Below are 19744 nucleotides of genomic sequence, written 5' to 3'. Positions count from 1 at the left end.
AACGCATAACAGAAACACATCGTGTATGTCACGAGAGGGTTTAGTTGTCCCTGTCGATATCAGATCCAAACTGTGTGTATGTGTGTGCCAATAGGACTTCTGTTGTGTACCGTTGGCTGCCTTCACCTCCGAGAGACCCACACACAATAAACACACGTGTGGGGCGCGCACAGTCGTTAGAGCTGTGTTGTATTTACATTTCTAAATATGTCCATTCGGATAACTTTATCTGTAAGGTAAACATAGTTTTGATTACTCATTTAGTTTTGCTTGATATACTAAATAATAGGCCTACTCTTTGAATGTAGCACTCATTGGCTATTACTCTGATATTCTCGGGTCTGTCGCTTGGGTGTAATAAACATATTACAGATGAACGCATATTTCTATTAAGGTAATTTCACATCTGTACTGAATGAGTCTGGACTTTCTTGTGACCCCTTTGGTGGGGGGCATTTCGACTAAAGTGACAGCAGGAATTATATATAGAACATACGATATAATTGACTGCACGGTACTAGTCACAACAATAGGCTAGGAAATACGCGAGAGCACGCGAGTAAAGAAACGGATTCGCTTGGTGAGTTCATATACGGTAGGAAGGAAACTGAAGAAACCCAGCGCCGCCTTCCTTATCCTTACAAGAGACACATTCTCAATACAATGCCAGTAAGCATGGGAACTTAGAATTATTTGTAGGCCTAATTAGCGTTGTTAGTAGTTGTTGACATTGATGAGGCTTAGCAGTACAGTAAGAAGATGGAGAGAGAGAAGTGAAACAGACAGATTAATTTAAGGAACATGTTTTTTTAGTGTAGAAAATTGTTTTAAGTCTTTTTTAGAACGTAAAATCCTACTTCCGCGTTCAGTTATCTGTTTTCTCACTCGAAACATAGGCCTAGATTAAACATGATTGATATTTGAAACGTTATCAATAGGTCGATGAAGAATGCTGAAGTAAGGGATACTAAGTATCAGAGATTAAAAAAGGGCTTCACTGTAACATATTGATATTTTATGTACATTTGCACACTAGCGCGTCAGTGCAACACCGCTTGTGTTTACGTAATAAATGGGGTTCCAAATATGTCTTCCCTCTTAAACACTAGTTTGATATTTGTGTAACACAAATATTCTACATTCACTGTACTGTGTCAGTCAGTCCTGAAATATCAGGTTTATTTATTTGACAACAACACACCTATGCAGCTAGTAAATCATAGGAATCGTCTGCACATCTTTACATTTTAACAAACTTTTTATTTATCTTTTCTGTCGCTCCCTTTGTCCAGTCTTTTTCTTAAATTACAAACTTGAAGCAACAGTGGATTAAAATCCACGCTAGGACGTAGACTGATGCACACAACCAACACCATAGATAGGCATATTTAAAAAAAAGTATATTTCATTAATAGGCCTACAGCCATTCTCAATATGCTCAAGATTAGGTAATTTCTTTAGCAAGTTACTGTACCAGGTGAAAAAAAAAAGGAAGGTAAAAATAACGGTTGATAGATCAACTTAAAACAAAAATGTCAAAGTGTGGTTGATTAAATTAATCAAGAAGACATTTTGAAATTTAAATGACTTATTTAGGATAAGTAAAATATTTAAAATAAAATAAATAACTTGCTGGAAAATGGATCAGGCTTACAGTAATATTTAAAGTGCAAAATGGCTTTTAGTCCTATATGTATCATAGTGAAATGTTGACCAAATTTGACCCCATCGGTTATGTTGTCGCGTGTTCTGGAACAAGTTATCTTATTCAATTCAGTGACTAGAAATATAGTTCAACATGTACAATAACATCTTTATTGAATCATCACCTCCCCCCGCTTGTTTTTTTTATGACATCGGTATGTCACCTTACAGGTTATTCCGTCAGATCATCAAATCAAGCAGGCGGCGAGTGCTGTGCGCGATACTTGAATCTAATATATATATATATATATAAGCCATTAACCGTAGATTTTTTTTTGACTAAGTAATATATCTCTATATGATTTATTAATGGCGTTATGTCTTCGCAGGAAAAAAAAAGGGGGGGGGGGAGTAACACCTTCTGAATGCTTTTCAGGTTTGGTACACTGCTACTATTTTTAAAAAAAGTGTAATTAAATCTGGAAAGGTGAGGGGGTTTCATTTTGTCCATTCTTTGTTAATAGCTTCCTTTTGTTCATATTTCATTTTTTCTTAAATTTTACTTTCCTTCCCGTCGATCGCTGGTCTTTCTTCTGTTATAATATGAAAGATTTGAACACTAGATAACTCTCTTTCTCTCTCTCTCTCTCTCTCTGTGTATATTATCTACATTCATATTTCAATAGACGTTAACATTGATGTCTTATCGGGGTAAGTACTATACACGAAGTTCTTAATTGATTCGAATTTTTCTATAACGGATTTCCCTCCCCTCAACTATTTTCCTCGGAATATTATCTTAAGAATGGAAACATTTATTTTGCATGTTTTACTTTTGCATTTTTTTTTTAGATGCCCACTCGTTCAATGGACCTCATTCACCAATCATAAACAAACAACATTTAGCCACGTGACAATATTGATAAAACAATGAAAATTAGGCCTACGTATCACGTGACAGCCTTTATGGATTGCGTAATTTGTATAAAAGATATAGAGAACCACATGGCAAAATGTTGTTTGTTTACGGTTGGTGAATGAGGTCTATTGCTAACTAGAACATATATATTTCGTCGAGTCTTGTATAAATGTTATGGCATTGTAGTCGTATTTGGGTAATTAAATGGCAGGCACGATGTCGTCTGCGTGTATTCTATGACGTAGATGACACATAATACACGTTCAGATGAAAACTTCAGTTTGGAGGAAAACTTGGAAGTGTTCATATAGGGCCCTGGCTCGAGAAGAACATGTAAAGTGCTGACAGAAACATAGGCCTACAATACTGACTTTTACTCCCGCTCGCTTTCGTCCGCACACACTGTAATCGAACCAGCGTCTCAATAATTGTTTCGTTGACAGCGCTAGGAATCAATCAAGATTGCAGTACAGAAGTTATGGTCCGTGTGTATTATCGAAACGGTTTGTTTGCATTTTCATGCCACCTCTAATCTGAACAATGATTTCATCACTGGCCAGTAATTGGTTATAAGTTTTTTGTTTTCTGGGTTTTAGTCCATTTTATGGAACGGCCGCTAGATAAAAATAAATCAATGTATCAAATAAACACTTTGCGCCCGATATTGATTTGAAACAACAAACTTCATATTTTGGTATTGATTGCTCACCATTGATATCGCGATGGAAACTAATCAATATCAATCTCCGGCTCCAGATTGCACCATTGTGAAGTAATATATTAAAGGGGAACTATCAGTTAGTGATATTATTATTGTTACAAAATAGAATCGAATTATATGTTTTTGACACTTAGTACATATAGTCAATTCTATCTGTAAATAATTGTAACCGAATCACTCCACTATTTTGGCTCAGCAGCTGTTCTAAGGAAAAAAAAAACGGTCACGCTGTCAAGCCAGCTTTTCTTTTGGACGACCTTTCTTCGTCTAAACACTTTTTCTTTTCCTGGTATCTGGTACCCAGCAGTCTAGTTTGTAGTATTTACTTCAAAGACTTGAATTTTATAAGCCTCTGCCTTCAGTGTCCAACTTTCATAACCATATAGGAGTACGGACACCACAAATTAAGTTCCCATATCTGACCTGAGATGAGATGAACTCCTATTGAAAAATCAGAGCAGGAAGGACTAGTCCTCCCGTAGTGCTCTGGCAAGAAACTTAGCCGTCCGGCGTAGTGCCTCATAGCTACCATACAAGTCGAGTGACTGCACAGGCAAGTCCCCCCTTAGCTCGCGGAGCTGGGGACACTCGTACAAGACATGCGACACTGTTTCGACGCTCTCTCCACAGTGACGGCATCGGGAGTCAAAGTTAGTGCGGAACCGGGCAAAGTATGCCCCAATAGGACAATGTTCCGTCCTGCACTGCGCAACTATTGACTGCTCTGACCTCCTCAGTCGCCACCATGGATCGTCGCGATCTGGGTGACGCATGCGCTGCCAGACACCACGTGCTCTGTCGGATTCCTCCCAGGACTTTAACCACTTCTCATGAATGAGTGCTCGGATTTGTGCCGTTGCTTGTAAGTACGTGCTTGGTGCTTCGAGGTGTGTGGCTGCCATTGCACCCTCCCTTGCGAGGGCGTCTGCCGTTTCATTGCCCCTCACGCCGCAATGTGAAGGCGCCCACTGCATATAAACGACAGCTCCAATAGCTCGGCGGATGTTATCTGCGGCGCCGACTGCCTCTTCTATTACGGGCGACCCTCCCCCGCCGCCACCCATAACTAGGAGACTGGAGCGAGAGTCAGTGACCAACACCACCGTAGTGGCGCTAGTCTCGCGTTGGAGCATTCGGGCCCTAATGGCCTCGAACGCCCTAGTTATCCCTGTAAGTTCGGCATCCATGGAGCATGCAGCGTAGCCGCATGGACCAGAGAGCCTATCTGGTTCAGTCCGGTCGGGGTAGACAATAAGGGCCCCATACCCCGATCTATCGGGGTCCCTCATTACCGACCCATCGGTATAACAGAATATGGCATCTGATGGGTAGGATTTTATGGTTATGGATGCCAAATTTTGGAGAATGGCAGGTGTTAAGCGCCTCTTGGTGGCTCCCTCTTGCCCTAACAGGGACAGGTTTATTTGTGGGGCCGGCATTCTCCTCCACGGAGGGCACGTACTGATTCTTCTAATAGGGATTCTATCAGTGGAGAGTCCAGCTGTATTTGACAAATTGGCCGCTATATGTAGGAACGATCGCATTTTAATGCGGTTCCTCTCTCTCCACTGTCGCACTAAAATTGAGGTGGGTAGCCTAGAGTCGCCCCTTTTATAGCGCTCGTAGGCCGTAAGTACTGCCCTCTCCCTCCTAAGATATAAGGGTGCCACGTTTGTAAAGATTTCAGCAGCGTTTGTTGGGCTTGTCCTAAAGGTGCCACAAATGAACCGTAGAGCCTGTGCTTGTACCCGGTCGAGTGATTCGAGAGCAGTTTTACTAGCGTATACTTGAACTGTATAGCTGTATTCAATTTGTGATCTGACTGCCCCTAGATACAATGTGCGTAGCATGTCAGCTTTGGCACCCCACTTTGTGCTGGCCAGCTTTCTTAGTAACGCTAACTTCTCCGAGGCTTTTCGTTCTACTTCCTGGACGTGCTGGAGCATTGACAGTTTTCTATCCAGGGTCACCCCTAGATATTTTGGCGTATTTTCACGCTGGAGTCGCAGCCCACCGAGTTGAAGCTCGAATGGAGCCTTAAGGATGTCGATTCCTAGGCTGAACAGGGACCAGGTCGTTTTGGCAACGTTTATCTGAATCTGCCATTTGTCGCAATACGAGGAGATGGTATGGAGGTCTGCTTGAAGTGCCGCCTGAATTTGGTCGGCTTTCTTCCCGGTTGACCAGAGGACAATATCGTCAGCATATAGCAGTTTTTTGGACCGTAGTGAGCTGGGCAAATCATTAAGAAAGGCTATGAAAAGTGTACAGGACAGGGCAGAGCCCTGAGGCAGGCCATTAAGTTGTTGTTTTGGCTTGCTAAGGGAGTGCTGGTATTTTGTACGTGTGCTCCTCCCAGACAGAAAGGATTGTATCCAATTGTATATCTTGCCCCGCACACCCATAGCTCTTAGCTTAAGATAGAGGCCTTGCTTCCACACACGATCGTAGGCCTGTTTTAGGTCTATGAACACCGCGTATGTGCTCTCGGACCTCTGGAACCCGTCGGCCACCTCCTGTGCGAATGTCGTGACCTGGTCGATCGGGCTCAAGCCTGCCCTAAAGCCGGCCTGTTCTGGCGCCAGGATACCGGCACTCTCAAAGCACCAAACTAGCCGCTCGTTAACCATTCGCTCAGCAACTTTGCCAAGGGTTGAGGTTAGTGAAATGGGTCTGTAGGACTCCACGTTAGTCGCGTCTTTTCCCTTCTTAAGGACTGGCACAATGACAGCACTCTTCCAGGCCCCGGGCAGTCTGGACTCTGCCCAGGTTCGATTCATAAACTCCAGGAGTTTATCTCTCGCAATGCCCCCAAGGTGTTTTACCATCTCGGGGGTAACATTGTCTGGCCCCGGAGCTTTTCGATTTTTGCACTTAGCTATCGCTCTGTCCAGCTCAGCACGACAGAAGGGCGCGTTGCACGTTGCTTGGCTTTCCGGCTCATCTGGCTCCCTCTCGAGCCTCTTACGTTCTTTGTTGAGGGCTTTGGACATGGCAGACTTCTTTTCGGGCTTGCTGATTTTAGCAAAATGTCGATTCAACAAGCCGGCCATTTTGGTTACCGTCGAGACCGGCCCTCCGGGTGACAATAGAGGGGCAGCCGTTCGCGCTGTGTCTTTGGCCTCTAGGTTTCGCAGAAGACGCCAGGCTTTCGAGGTATCCCGAAGATCCATCCCGGCGCAGGCAGCGTTCCAATGGTCCGACCGGACGCGTCGGGCCAGTTCACTCGTGGCTCTGCAGAGCCGATTGTACTCCCGCCGGATTTCAGGGGTACCCTTCTGACAGTTTTGTCCGTCCTTCAGTTCATGGAGGACTGTTTTAATATGCTGGTAATCAAGCCTTTCTAAGTGTACTTTTAAAAACTCGAAGTAATGCTAGGTATTCTTTTAATACTTCTAGAAATCTTTTTCATTTTTCACGTTGTTATCATTAGGAAAAGTTTGTAAGTTTGTCCTCTTTTCGAGGAACATGAGATGTACACAAATGAAATGCTTAATTCTCCTTAAATCGGGGCAGACTCCAACTAAACAAACGAAATCTGAAGCGTGAAACGTAGCCACAGTTTGTGCATGAGAATGAATTGGTCTTTAGGCTATCAAATATTTCAGTTTTCTTCCTCTTCCTCCTGTCCAAGGCCACATAAGTCCTTTTGTTCTGCAAGTCTGCTACCGTTCCATACACATGTTAAGCCATGTGCTGGATTAATGAACGATGCAAAAATATTAACCCCCCCCCCCTCAGTCTGTCTCCATGATGTCCGATCTTGGTCAATTTCTTCCCACATATTTTACCCAATAATATCTTGAGTTTTTAAGTCCCTGTTGTGTGCTTTGATTGGACGTCCGTTGGGTCTGGTTCCCTCAGGAAGTTCAGGATTTCTTCCATTTCTTCCATTTGGAATGTGGGTGACATGTCATCAGAGCCAACGTAACCTTCATAATGACTATAGTGCGTAAAGACTATGCTAATTGGCCAATGTCAAAACGTCCTGGCTATAGATATGAACTTTCAAGGAGATACACACGATGTGTCGTAGGCAGCGCATATAGAAAGTATTTATGCTCTTGGTACACGTTTGAATTCTATTAGCCTATTATATACTGCCCAAGAAAATGAATGTCTAATCCAATTAGCTATTCTTTTCTATGCTCAAACAGATAAGGTCTTCTCCAAGCAAACTTTTATGGTGAACCCAATGTAATTAAATGATGACGATTTAGTTTCATGGAACGCCTAGCTTTACTTGTACAACTCCAAGAAAAACTCTAACCATGGCCGGCAATGAAGACAAGTGGATCGCTATTCAACACAAAACCTTTGTCAACTGGGCTAATGAACAGCTCAGTTTAGGTAAGTTGTCTCCCTTATCTCTCATGGTTTCGTTTTGACTTCCTGATTATACAGTGGCTTTTTTTTTTTTAAATGAAGACTATTTCCCTTCTTTTGTTTAGGTAACAGGTCTGTAGAAAATCTTGCAGAGGATTTGTGTGATGGTGTTAGATTGGTAGCCATTGTTGAAGCTCTTCAATTTAAAAAAATAGGGAAAGTTTATTCGCATCCAAATGGAAGAATCCAAATGTTGCACAATGTTTCCCTAGCCCTTCAAGCAATCGCAAGTGACAATGTTAAGCTTGTAAATATAGGTAAGAATTTGGATCTATTTGGCACTGTATGTGGTTCGATGTGTATTTGCTAATACTAGCCGTTGTACCGTATAGAGTCTAGTTATAGCACATTCGAAGCGCTTTGTTTCAATCTTGTCACTTGTGCTTAACATTTCTAGGAAGGGGGGTAGCCTCGCCCTGGGCAGGTCTCTCTGTCTAGTGCCAGATTATCAGACACTAGACAGTATTGTAACGCTCTTCACTATCCAGGCTCTCTACAAACTGCACCACAAGACACAACAAACTTAAATAACCTCAGGGCTCCAAAGTATCAGTAACAGTTTTATTTCAAATACATCACAAATACTGTACAGTTGGCAACAACATTACACTGACTGTCCAAAAACCTAGCCTCTGCTCCGGATTGACTTCACACACCATGCTGGTTCTCACATCTCCTTGTACTGGTCACATTGCGAGGTAATGTGAAGTGTCTTGACTCTAACACACTCACTCTGATATAGTGTCCCTACAGGCCTCCTAGAATCGGATGGAACGTTGCTTGACCACTGGTTGATCACAATCGCCATGACTTGCGTTCGTAATATTTACAACACTGGTCATTGCCAAAATGGCGTTTACTGTCACTCGTCTCGGTTGACCACTCGCCTAGCGCTGGCCTGGGGCGATTTGCATAGGCATAGTCTAAAACACACACAGCACTACCCCCATCTGTGTCACCACCAGGTTTATAACAGTATTATCTAAATCTAGGAGAATTTTTCTATACTGCCTTTATTAGTCTTTTAATAAAAATGCCTAGTCTTCATTAGTATTAAAACTTGAGGTCCCTTCAATTAAATAGCCAAGCAGTGTTTGGCAGACTTCCCACTTCAAATATCTATTTAGATCTAGACTACTTGTGTTTTATTTACGTTTACAACCTTATTTAAAACAGCAACACCAAACAGAACATAGGCTACATTTAGATTTACAATAAATAAACAAACTGATATTCACCATGAACTAAAACTTTTAAACTCTTCAACAAGTTCGAATTGAGGTTAGATTTTTTTAAATTTCTTAAATCTCTATATGCTGTATACTGAGGTATGTAGCTCCAATGTAAATAGGATTTTTGTTCATTTCTACACAGGCAATGATGACATTGTAGGAGGCAACCTGAAATTAATATTGGGCCTTCTCTGGCATCTTATCATCAGATATCAGATAAGTTCTAACAAGTCGGCGGTCCCACCCAAAAAGTTGATGCTCTCCTGGTTTCAGAATGCTTTGCCTCAGATGAATATCTCAAATTTCACTTCAGATTGGCGCAATGGCATAGCACTACAGTGAGTTAATGCAAGTATTGAACTGATATGTCTTTAGTGTTAAGTTCTTGTTTGTTGACATTAGTCAAGCTGAAAACAATACATGTATGTAGATCCATGATTTTTTTTCTATTGATTGAAACATCTGTGGAATAATTGGAAAGACCATTTAACTACAACATCATGTCAATGTTAGCCAGCAATCATAAAAAGATTTGATCAACCAATGGGCATCAGAAATCACAGACTGAGCTATTTACAGAAAAATGACCATGTCAATTTCTTCTTCAGCTAAGAGCAATCTACAATCTTTTAACTCAGAACAGGACACATGTTAAGATATTCAAACTAACAAAAAAAAAATACAAACCCACCCCATTCTAATTACTTTAGGGGACCACCCTTAAGAAACTCAGCCAATAACCTCTTAGAATAACCCAGTATAGTTCACCTCAGACAGGCTCTATTATCACAACAATAAGTAGTGTAGTGTAGTGCTGAACAACTGAGAGGAACAGCACACTACATTGCCTTGGCACAGACTGCAAAAGAGCTTACAGTTCAACAGCAAAAAGCTGTTGAGATGAAGAAGAAGAATGGTAGCATAATGCATAATGGCCATTGTCTCCAAAATAATAGTCCACTTTATCTACTTAACTGAAGGTCCTATATGCTTGAGTTCAAAAGACATAACATTTTTAGGTAGAGTACAAACAGCTCTAATGGGTAAATGAAATATAAGGAAAGATGACATTCTTGGTCATTGTGATGGTAACATATCACCATCACAAACCATGGAAACCTGCTACATTCTACTTCCTTTGTCTTTATGGGAGAACTTTACTACAATTGAAATTATATCCTTACTACAATTGAAATTATAGCTAAATAAAATTGACGTTAAAAGATGATACTTAATTTCTGTAGGTTGGTATTTATAGTTACAAATAGTTAATTGTTATGAATCTTTGTTTCAGTGCATTGATCAACCATCTCAAACCAGGCTTGTCCCCGAATTGGTCCAAATTATCACCAAATGACAGGTATTGACTTAACTAACCTGATTTATCTTAAATTATTATCTAATAATATTCCTTCAGAAAAGAGTTTAATACAATGATTCTCAAAAAAATAATCAGGGCTTAGCTTAAAACAATAAGTTTTACAGGTTGTGACTAGTAAGGTTAGTACCCCATAAGCTTTTTTGGGTACCTGAATATAGTTAGCCACACATAAAAACTGAAAGAAACATTAAAAACTACCTCTAGCCTTCTCTTTGCTGCTGAGATTTTGTCACTTTTGCAGTCATTTTTTTTTTTCAGTTGTTCAGCACTGCCATACAGAGTGTTAGTTATGTTGGGCTGTAGTGGATGCAGGGTCTGCCATACAGAGTGTTGGTTATGTTGGGCTGTAGTGGTAGTGGGGTCTGCCATACAGTGTTGGTTATGTTGGGCTGTAGTGGTAGTAGGGTCTGCCATACAGAGTGTTGGTTATGTTGGGCTGTAGTGGTAGTGGGGTCTGCCATACAGTGTTGGTTATGTTGGGCTGTAGTGGTAGTAGGGTCTGCCATACAGTGTTGGTTATGTTGGGCTGTAGTGGTAGTAGGGTCTGCCATACAGTGTTGGTTATGTTGGGCTGTAGTGGTAGTAGGGTCTGCCATACAGTGTTGGTTATGTTTGGCTGTAGTGGTAGTAGGGTCTGCCATACAGTGTTGGTTATGTTGGGCTGGGCTGTACTGGTAGTGGGGTCTGCCATACAGTGTTGGTTATGTTTGGCTGTAGTGGTAGTAGGGTCTACCTAGGGTGAATTAAATTGGGACATTCAAAGAGGGTATGATTCACAGTTTCAAAAGGGTGTTCGCAGTATCTACATAAGGATGGGCGCAATGTCTACATAAGGGTGTTCGCAGTGTCTACATAAGGGTGGGCGCAGTGTCTACATAAGGGTGGGCGCAGTGTCTACATGACGATGGGGGCAGTGTCTACATGACGATGGGTGCAGTGTCTACATAGAAGTGGGATTTATTCTGTTAAGGTGATCATTTGTAGGTGTATGTCTTTTCTTAGATGGAAGATTTAAGATTGTTCATTGCGGGGGAGGGCAATGATACTACCCAGCTACTTATAACAACATAACAAAAAATCCTTGAACAAAAGCATTGTAATTGTGAGGCATTGCCTAACGTAATTTAAAGAATATTATTCATATGTATTCTCTGATTCTGTAACCTTTAAAGGTGTATTCTTCTTCACATATTCAACAATTATTTGTAAGTTCTTTTTCTTTAAACATAAATTCTAACTGTAACATTGCAAAAATTATTATTGCTATCATCTACTACCATTTAACCAGCTTAATTGTTTTCTTTTTTCTGGTTAGCATTCAGAATTGTAGAACAGCTATGCACCTTGCCAAAGAGCATTTAAATGTACCAAGGGTGATCTCCCCTGAAGATTTTGCCAGTTCTAATCTAGATGAGTTGTCTGCCATGACTTACCTGTCCTACTTTATTCGTAAAAACTCTCCAGGGTATTACAACACACTCAACTGGGTTTGCAAGCAGCTGAAGACCACAAACATTAGCAATTTAAATGTAAGAGTCACTCATTTTTTGTCAATGCATTCATTTTCTCCCAAAACATGATCTTAATTTAGTTTTAGACGTTATTTTAAAAGTTGATTTTACCAAGTACTAGTTAGCATCTGTAGAGAGCAGGGAAGGCAGTTACATTTTATAGTCTCTTAAGTTTCTTTGACTAATGATATACTAAGGTAAAGTGTGACCAACACAATGTCTAGTGACATATACTTTACTCATATGACTCCCCATACTTAAAAGTGCTGAAGCACTTCATGTCAGAAAATATCTTCAACCATGTTTCACACCTGAGGCCTTGTGGATCTTATGGTTGTCCTCAAAGAAATAGCCAGCTATTCCTAAGTATTTTTCCATAATCTATTGGGTGATTTTTTTACCTGCATTACCATTCCCTTTTATGGCTTTCAGCTTCAGCACCTAAATTCTGCCTTAAATTCTTTATTATTTATGGTCAAGGCTGCTCTGCTAGAAAGGAAAGGAAAATTTTTGCAATAATTAATTATTTTCAGTAAAAACTGGTAATGGTTTTTACATTTATAACAAAGACATAATAGTTTCATTGTGCTTTTTTTTTTTAATTTAATTTTACTATAGAAGAATCTGATATACTCAATATAATTTTGTGGGTTTTTTTTATTTGTGTTTTACATGTTTTGGATGTTCCTTTCGGATTTTAAGATAATTACTTTCTAGCCAAAACCTTCTACAGGATGACAGGGAATGGCTGTGGGCGGGGTATGAACCCAGGACTATTGAGACCATCTGAACGGCAGTCCAGTGCATGTAGTGCACCCTTTTCACTTGTTTTGTGTCATTGTGTTTTGCATTTGATTTTTAACATTAAATTACTTATGCTAATAAAATTTTATTGGTAATATAAGTACTTTTATTAAGATTTTAGTAATACATTCTTAACTATTGTTACAAATGTCTACTTTTTGCTCCTTATGTTTCATTTTTAAGTGAAACATTTTATTCATGTTGCATCTTGTTGTTTTTTCTTTCAGACTGACTGGAATGATGGGTATTATTTATGTGGCCTTGTATATTCACTTGGTGGGGAAGTACCTGGTTGGCCTAACTTAAATAGAAACGATCACCTGGCCAATTGTCAGCTAGGTATTTTTTTAAAGTATATGCATAACAATAATTTTAAAAAGTGAATTTACTTAATAAAAAGTTGTATAATTCATAATGTATATGATGATTAAAACAATTTATTTACTCTTCATTATGGGAGTAAAACTAAAACAGCTTATATTATATGTTTTAGCAACAAAATTGCAAATTTGCTTTAATAAAAAAGTAACAAAAAATCCCATTATGATGCTATATAAATATATATATATATGGATATATTATTTTTTTTTTTTTTTTTTAATATTACAAAATAACTAAGCTTATTTCTGGTTTTTAAAGCTTACATATAATATTTTCATTTTTACATGCTACCAGTTTAGTTTTGGGATATGAATGAGATTGATGCTTTCCATGATTCCCTAAATATTCAGAAATATTAGATTTTGTTTGTGTATTCATATTGACATCAACAACATACTGGCAACAACATACTGGCACCAAGTCCTTTAATTTTTTTTGTACCAATATCACAGCCACAATTATGATGATTGTTTGTTTATTGAATGCAGTAGCATGTTATATTTTCTAGGCATTGACTGTGCTAAGAAACTTGGTATTGATCCTATTTTAACTGCTGCTGAGATGTCTGACCCCAACGTAGACCACCTGACAGTCATGGCCTACATTAGCAAGTTTCAGACAGTCACACCCAGGAAAAGTAAGGCTGAAAAAATAACACTGGACTGTGACCTGAGGGATGTAACTGTAGGAAACTTGGTGAGTTATTTCTTTGTTCCCAGCATGATACAACAATATAATGAAGGGTTTAATATTGGTGGTATCTGAATTAACCATTAGCCTTAAGTGATTGGCTCTTGGAGTTATTCTAGTCAGGGCCAGCCTTAGGGCACTGCAGCCTATGTGGCCGCAGTGGGCCCAACACTTTCATAGGCCCGTGCTAACTCTAGTTGTCAATTATTAAATTTAACCATTTTAACCTATATTATTATGTTTTCCCGCAGCCTCCTGATTTTCCAGGAGCTTTTGGAAATCTCCTGAAATTGCAAAGTATACAAAAAGAGTCATGAAAATCTCCTGAAATTATTAGAATATCCTGAAAACTCATAAAAATGTCATGAAAAGTAGACAAAATTCAATATGGAAAACGCCAATCCTACTCGCAATTTTAAAAAAACGGCATTGAAAATTTTAATTTAATAAAAATAATAGGGTGAATTTTAACCAAAACAATAAGTTCCAATACTTAATTTACTGTAATTGTCAATGGCATATGATTATATAGATCTAAATCTATCTTGATCTCTTGAAAAAATCCAAAGGGATATTTTGCTAGTCAATAGTAAATCTAAAAGAGCTCTGAATGTTTATCGGCTTTTTGTTTGAAAAATTACCTTCTATTGTTGATGGCTCGTAAATTTAATTTGACCATGATTTTGCAATTAGTAAAGTATGAATAAAATGCAAAGATGAATTTATTTTCTAACAAAAAAATCTTAATTTTCACTTATTATCCTTATTCCTACTCAGACTAGGCCCCTGAGCAATCCATTTTGCATAGGGCCCCGCAATCTGTAGGGCGGGCCCTGATTCTAGTAATAATTAATATGGCTCAAAATGGAGATAAAAGTGCTAGTTTTGTAACAGATGCATCAATTTTGGCTGTTTAGTAGATAAGTCATTTGCTAATTATGGATTTGTTCCTCAAGGCTATTATTGCTAGATGTGGTAATGATTTTTCAGCGTACCACTATCTGTAAAATGCTTCCAATAGCATGTGTCTCAAATAGTCTCTAAAAACAGTGCAACTCCTGGCAACTGGCATCTAAACCAGCGTAAGCTTGGGCAGGAAGGGCCTGTTAGCCTTGGTTGGCCACTTACTTGCTGCCTTGTAGCCATACCCAAACATGGGAAAGGCTTTGGGAGACAACCCTGAGGATAAATGAGGAGCTGGTAACCCTTAGGAAGCTTGTGGCACAGACAACCTGGCAGAACCTGCAGTGCTAATGATCCAAAAGTGTATCAGATTTTTTCCATACCTTTAGACACATCAACTGCAGGGAGAATAGGGAGAATAGTTTCTATGTGGGCAACATCATTGCAACTATAAATAATGCCCAGGCTTTCATTTTGTTTATCCAGAATTATGGATTTTGTGCTCTTTAGAAATTAGTCTAACTACATTTCTAGCTTTATGAATTGCAAAGTCACAAATAGAGAAAGGAGGGAGATATAATAATATAATAAGTTCACAGAGTATCTAATGGCTGAGTGGTTAAGTGCTTGGTTCTGAACCTGGGGTCCTGGGTTCGAATCTCGGTAAAGACTTAAGATTTTGAATTTCGGGATTCTTAGGCCGCCCTTGAGTCCACCCAACTCTAATGGGTACCTGACTTTAGTTGGGAAAGTAAAGGTGGTTGGTCGTTGTGCTGGTCACATGACACCCTGCTCATTAACCATAGGACATATGAACAGATGACTTTAACATCATCTGCACCATATATCGCAAGGTCTGAAAGGGAAACTTTACTTTTTATTTTACTTTTTTAATACACCAGTTTTTACAGTGATTTAAAATTAGATTATGTGTTTACTTATCCTCCATGATAGCTTTTGATGGGTAATATTTATTTATTATTATTAATGCACTATTTTTCATTGAATGAGCAAATATTATGAAAGATAAAATCTAAATTCATAAATATGTCCAGTTGTATAATTATATAAAAAAAACAACTTGTGGTATTAATTTTAAAATAACTGTGTCACTTTGACTAGTCTCAATTCCTGGTGAAAGTTGCTGATGAAGACACAGATGAAACCAAAGTGAAGGTGTGGTTGACTGGACCTGCATCCAGCCCTCCTGTTCATGTCACCTGGTCAAAGGGGATGGCTACATGCACCTTTCAACCTAGTGAAGCAGGTCTTCATAAGGTCTTTCCATTCTTACATAATTAACTTCCATTTTCCATTAATATTTAATATGTAGAGTTGTTGTTTTTTTAAATGTCTTGTAAATGATTTTTTTTTAAATTCATTCTTAGTTTTTAGTGAAGCAATTTGATTGGAAATTTTTCAGAACCTAAAAATTCAATTTCCTAAATTATTATGTTTCCTAAATTTATGAACCTTGAACAGCTTATATTTAAAAATAATCATCACAATTTAATGATTCTGACACCAAAAGGGTAAAGTGCCCACAGGGTGATGACTATATATTCTTTTTTAAGAATAGTTTAAAGAAATCATTACATTGGAACTTGTGACTAAATGAAAAGCTGGATTTTTAATGTTAGACTTTAATGTAAGATGTATGTTTAGTGTATTTAATTTTTTTTAACTAGCCTTTATTTACTCTTTATTTTTTTGTTTCTTTCTTTGCTTTTGTAGCTTTATGCACAGTATGATGGTACAGAGATACATGGATGTCCTGTGACATTCACAGTCCTGCATGATTTGAGTAAAGTCAGAGTAACAGGGCTGCCTGATCCATGTCAAGTTGGCAAAAATTTTACTATAGAGGTTTGTTTGTGCAGCAGTCTATAACTAATGGGACATAATTGTGTCCCAATCTCAGTCTCAGTTGTTCAAGTCTTTTCATTATCTCCCATTACAAAGTGTTGCTTAGTGATTGAATTAGTGTAAATATGGAAATATTTTGTACTAATTACTAAACATATCAACATCAGGTTTTCTGTTCAGCTGACTTGCTGGACTCGGTAGAGGTGAAGTTGAAAAGTCCAATAGGGAATGTGAACATGCTCAACAAAACATCCACCACTGATGGACTTGTGGCTTCTTTCAAACCTAGTTTACCAGGTATGTAGGCCTATTTAAACTATTTGGATCATAGAAATATATATTCACAAACTTCAATCCATCACTGTTTTAAGCAACATCAATTATGGCCAACATTCTTTCAAAAATATAGTGGCTCAAGCAGAACATGTGTCTCAAATTATTTTAAAAGTGAAACATTGAGCTGATGGTCTAAAAAGTTGGCAAAGCTGAATTTTTATTTTAATGTAGAATATTTTTACTTGAATGTATCACAAATTACATTCAAGGTTAAATTTAAATGTGTTTATTTTGGTGTTATTGATTAATGAGGTGCCCTACATGGATACTTATTTTATTCCAATTTGTTCATGAACTACTACCATGATCTAGCTTAATGCCAAATTTTTTTATGAAACTTAATTTTCATGAGTTTAAGATTCATTTTCATATATTCAAATCATCATTCAGCATGTTATATTTTTTCTTTAGATATTTGTTTAGGAATCATGATCAAAAAATGTTTTGAATTTTTTTTTTTTTGTGTTTGGGGGGGGGGGCATTCTTTATTATTTTTATTTAAAAAGATGTTAGAAAATTGTTATAATGATGGGAAATAAAGTAATGTTGCATTTGAGTTTACAATATCAGAATAATACAATACCATGAGATATTGCATTTTGTTAATGTGATCTTTATCATGGACAGATTTATTTTTTTCAGAAACATTACATTTCTTGTTCATTATAGTTGCCATAAGGTTAAAGACAATGCATACTCTTTGATTGAAATTCATAAACAAAATGTGTACTGTTAATAAACTATTTAAGAATTTCTTTTTAACATCATTGCTATTTGTTGTTAAAACCTTGGTTATAGAGCGGCTATTGTTTGTGATTCTTGCACAGGTTTATGGACTTACCAAGTTCTAGTTGGTAACCGTGAAGTCAACTCTACAAGTCTACAAGCATTTGATCCTTTAAAAGCTTGGTTGACAGGCCCAGAGCATGGTGTTATTGGAGAGGAGGCTTCTTTCAATGGTAGGTTTGGTCAATCAAGTTTTCAGCATTTTACTTTCTTTAGTTGCGCATTTGACTGGTGTCATTGGTAAGTTCCAGACTTTAAAATATAGCATGACATTGGAATCATAACTATTTTTTTTTATAGTTTTTTTTATATAAGTAGTAACTATTAAAAATCATCTCTGTTATCAAGTTGTCTATAGGACTGATTATTTCAAATTCACCTCTTTCTGTCAATTCAAAACCTGGATCATTGGGCCAACAGTTTAAAATTACTCTGTAGTGTTTTTCAACCAACATGGGTGATCTAATAATGTCCAACCTAACAATAAAACATGTAGCCTAGTTTTTTTTCTTCTTTAAAGTAGTATTTATTTTTCTACATAATCTTCTATTAGATCTATGCTCTTCTCCCACCTCCCTAACCATTAGCAAAGGTCCAAATAGTAGGTCTCTATAGCATCTTTCTTCAACTCAATGTTGCTCTCAGATGACTAACATTTTCATCTAATTTAATAAGATTTAAAAAAAAAACTAAAACAAATGAATTTCACGTATCTTATACATGGCAAACCAGTAACACAGACTAAAAAAATACCTAGGTGTTAAAACAAATGAAAAACTGTCATGGAATCCCCATATTGATGAAACTATCAAAAATCAAACAAAGCATTAGCGTTTATTAAAGGAAATTTCTATAAATCAATGAGAACATAAAACTTAAATGTTATTTAACCTTGGTTAGGCCAATAATTGAATATGCATCCTCTGTTTAGGACCCCTCAAATCAAGAAAACATTAAGAAACTGGAACAGACACAAAATAGAGCAGTGAGATTTATAACAAACGAATATTCACATTTGACAAGAGTAAAATCACTAAATTTAGAAAGCCTTCAGGATAGAAGACTCAAAAGTAAAGTATCAATTATGCATAAAACACTGAACCATAATCTTCAAATACAAAAACAAAATTTAATAAAATACTCAGAAAGACACAAAGATGAAGGCACATTCCTCGTTCAATATGCTAGGACAAATTTGTACAAATATTCCTTCTTCCCTAGTGCTATTAGAGCATGGAATGGGTTGCCTGAGTTAGCCAGGAAAACCAGTGGCTTAGCAGAATTTAGGTCATTGGTTAATATGCATGACTGAATGCATGATGCGTAGGACGTAATCTTCTTCTTTTTTAAAAATAACGTCTGTATTATATAAGAAGAATCAATGATGTCATCAAGTTTGTAAAAATTATTTATGGATTCTTTTCTATTGATACTATTTACTAAACAATATTTAGCTATTTACTAAACAATATTTAGCTATTTACTAAACAATATTTAGCTTCTTCCTCCATAATTTATGTATATAGCCTCCTTCAGTTGCCAATATGTGTATATATGCTAATTCACCATTACATGAGGAAACACAATGATTTTTATTTAAAAAATGTAAGAATTAATTGGTTTGACACTGGTTAGCCTCCTAATATTGTTTTTTTATTGTTACAGTTTATTATTGTAACATTTATTTATTCTGAGCATTAGTTTTTAGTTTTGTAACCTATTTATATAATTCAATATGTTGTTGTTTTGTTGATATAATTTTGTTTTCTAAAGAATCAAGCCACTATTGTTTTCATTATAAATAAACTTTTTAAATGGTGATGCAATTATTGGGCTGTTTCATACATAATTTTTTGCAGTCAACATACGAGACTGTGGCAGTTCTGACCTAGAGACTGAAGTGGAATTTAGTGGAGGTCGCAAAATAGAAGATGTGAAGCTTGTTGGGCAGTCCGATGTTCGACAGATTGTTTTTCTTCCAAAGCTGTCTGGTGTCTACAGAGTCAAAGCCACCATAAGAGGAGAACCAGTGAAAGGTTAGCATTTAACAAATATTAATATCTTGTCCAAGCATGGTCCTTAAATGCTATATAGATAATTATTAGCATGAGATTAAAATACACATACTTTCACTTTATGTTTTATAAATTAAAATCTAAATTTCTTCTGAAATATAGGCTGCTT

At 37.5% G+C, this 19744-nt stretch overlaps 1 protein-coding gene across 5 annotated transcripts in view; it reads left to right on the top strand.

The window, feature by feature from the left end:
- Positions 1-19744, top strand: part of LOC106055616 (filamin-A-like) — a 33304-nt gene that overhangs the window by 4659 nt on the left and 8901 nt on the right. The window contains exons 1-13 of one of the 5 annotated variants that reach the window (XM_056013289.1): positions 25-236; positions 7442-7634; positions 7736-7927; positions 9045-9240; positions 10197-10262; positions 11599-11812; positions 12826-12937; positions 13488-13675; positions 15695-15850; positions 16307-16438; positions 16606-16735; positions 17602-17733; positions 19420-19596. In XM_056013289.1, the coding sequence (XP_055869264.1) occupies positions 7556-7634; positions 7736-7927; positions 9045-9240; positions 10197-10262; positions 11599-11812; positions 12826-12937; positions 13488-13675; positions 15695-15850; positions 16307-16438; positions 16606-16735; positions 17602-17733; positions 19420-19596 (1774 nt within the window). In that variant the 5' untranslated portion in view covers positions 25-236; positions 7442-7555. Of the gene's footprint in view, positions 1-24; positions 237-7441; positions 7635-7735; positions 7928-9044; positions 9251-10196; positions 10263-11598; positions 11813-12825; positions 12938-13487; positions 13676-15694; positions 15851-16306; positions 16439-16605; positions 16736-17601; positions 17734-19419; positions 19597-19744 lie in introns of those variants that run through there. The other 4 variants (XM_056013288.1, XM_013211938.2, XM_056013287.1 and 1 more) reach the window with 4 other exon arrangements.

Source organism: Biomphalaria glabrata, chromosome 15 (genome assembly GCF_947242115.1).
Source record: "Biomphalaria glabrata chromosome 15, xgBioGlab47.1, whole genome shotgun sequence".
Taxonomy (NCBI): Eukaryota; Metazoa; Mollusca; class Gastropoda; family Planorbidae; genus Biomphalaria; species Biomphalaria glabrata.
This window is presented reverse-complemented; position numbering and strand designations above follow the sequence as displayed.